Source organism: Aulonocara stuartgranti (genome assembly GCF_965226115.1).
Source record: "Aulonocara stuartgranti genome assembly, chromosome: 17".
Taxonomy (NCBI): Eukaryota; Metazoa; Chordata; class Actinopteri; order Cichliformes; family Cichlidae; genus Aulonocara; species Aulonocara stuartgranti.
In genome coordinates, this window is record NC_138953.1 from 38,613,593 (window position 1) to 38,615,000 (window position 1,408).

Sequence of the window (1,408 nt, forward strand, 5' to 3'; positions counted from 1 at the left end):
TATAAATACTACTAAACAGTGGGAATATTTCTACCAACTTTGCTTTTCTTTGCTGTCTCACTTTTTTGCGACATTCATAATTTGGTTGTAACCAGCACTGATTTGTCCAGGTACAGATTAAGTTTTTATTAGGATTATTACACGACTTACTGTAAAAAACAAAGCTGTGGACTCCATTACATTGTAGTGTACAATGCAGGTCAGGTACATCACAGAGCTATTGTTTAAAAAACGTTTATTGAATGTGTAAATTACAGGCTTTGTAAAACATGGAATAATCTATGCCCACCACCTCACACAAACTGAAACATTTATTCTAACATTCATACTTGTTACTTATATAGTTTCCACTCTTCCCAGTAGATCTAACAGTCCATCTCTACTGAGGAAGACAGTCTCACCTGTCTGCTGACAGATCACCTCAAACCTGGGTGTTTCCTCCAGAGCTCCCTGTCCTACTACAATAACATATGGATAACCCAGTTTGCTGGCATCCTTCAGCCTCTTTCCGATTGTCATCTGTGTGCGGTCATCCAAAACAACTTCACCTCTCAGGTGAGGCAGAGTTTCTCCCAAAGCTTGGACCAGTTCCTCAGCTAGGAGTGTTGCCTCATCCACCTTACTGCCCTTCTTAGGGGGTAAAACGCAAACCTGATAAGGAGCGATAAGCCCCGGCCAGCGGATCCCCTCTTCTGTTGACATCACCTCGACTGCTGCAGCCAGAATTCGCGTAACCCCGAGGCCGTAGCAGCCCATGTCAGCGACAGCCGGCTTGTTCTGGGCATTGCTGAAGGTGGCTTTGAATATGTGAGAGTACTTCTTACCCAAGTAAAACGTGTGGCCTACTTCTATACCCTTTGACTCTACCAGTTTCCCAGTTTCACACTGTGGACAGTTGGACTGGTCTGATGACATGGTCTCCACATTGGCGGAGAAGGAGCAGCTCCCACAGACCAGAAGCCGATCCTCGCCGATGTCCGCCGGCAGCTGGAACTCATGGGACAGTTTACCGCCGATGTTTCCAGTGTCCGCCTGCACCTGAACGCAACGCAGACCCAACCTGGCGAAGAGCCGAGTATACGCTTGGCACACAGACTCGTACGTCTGATGAGCGGCTTCTTCGCTCACGTCAAAGGAGTACATGTCCTTCATGTAAAACTCCCTCCCTCGGAGAAGGCCAAACTTCGGCTTTGGCTCGTCTCTGAATTTGCGAGTGATCTGTTTTTTGGGGGGTTTTCAAAATAAATCATGTCAGAAAAAACAAACAAACTGCAGCTTGTTACAGGAAAAACAGTGGCAGTAAGAACAGGCTGAATGCTTACTTGGTAAAGAAGCAGTGGGAGCTGTCTGTAGGAGAGAGTCGCCTGGTGAGCGACGAGAGTCGTCACTGCCTCCTCGTGAGTGGGAC

General features: G+C 47.2%; 1 protein-coding gene across 2 annotated transcripts in view; it reads right to left on the reverse strand.

Annotated features, from left to right (window-relative positions):
• Positions 1-218: 218 nt before the first annotated feature.
• The window catches only part of pars2 (prolyl-tRNA synthetase 2, mitochondrial), a 4,872-nt gene continuing 3,682 nt past the window's right edge, over positions 219-1,408 (reverse strand). For both annotated transcript variants that reach the window (XM_082510816.1, XM_082510815.1), the window contains exons 3-4: positions 1,323-1,408; positions 219-1,218 (exon numbers count right to left, since the gene is read on the reverse strand). The exon at positions 1,323-1,408 is cut by the window's right edge and continues 160 nt beyond it. In XM_082510816.1, coding sequence (XP_082366942.1) covers positions 337-1,218; positions 1,323-1,408 — 968 coding nt within the window. In that variant the 3' untranslated portion in view covers positions 219-336. The remainder of the gene's footprint in view (positions 1,219-1,322) is intronic.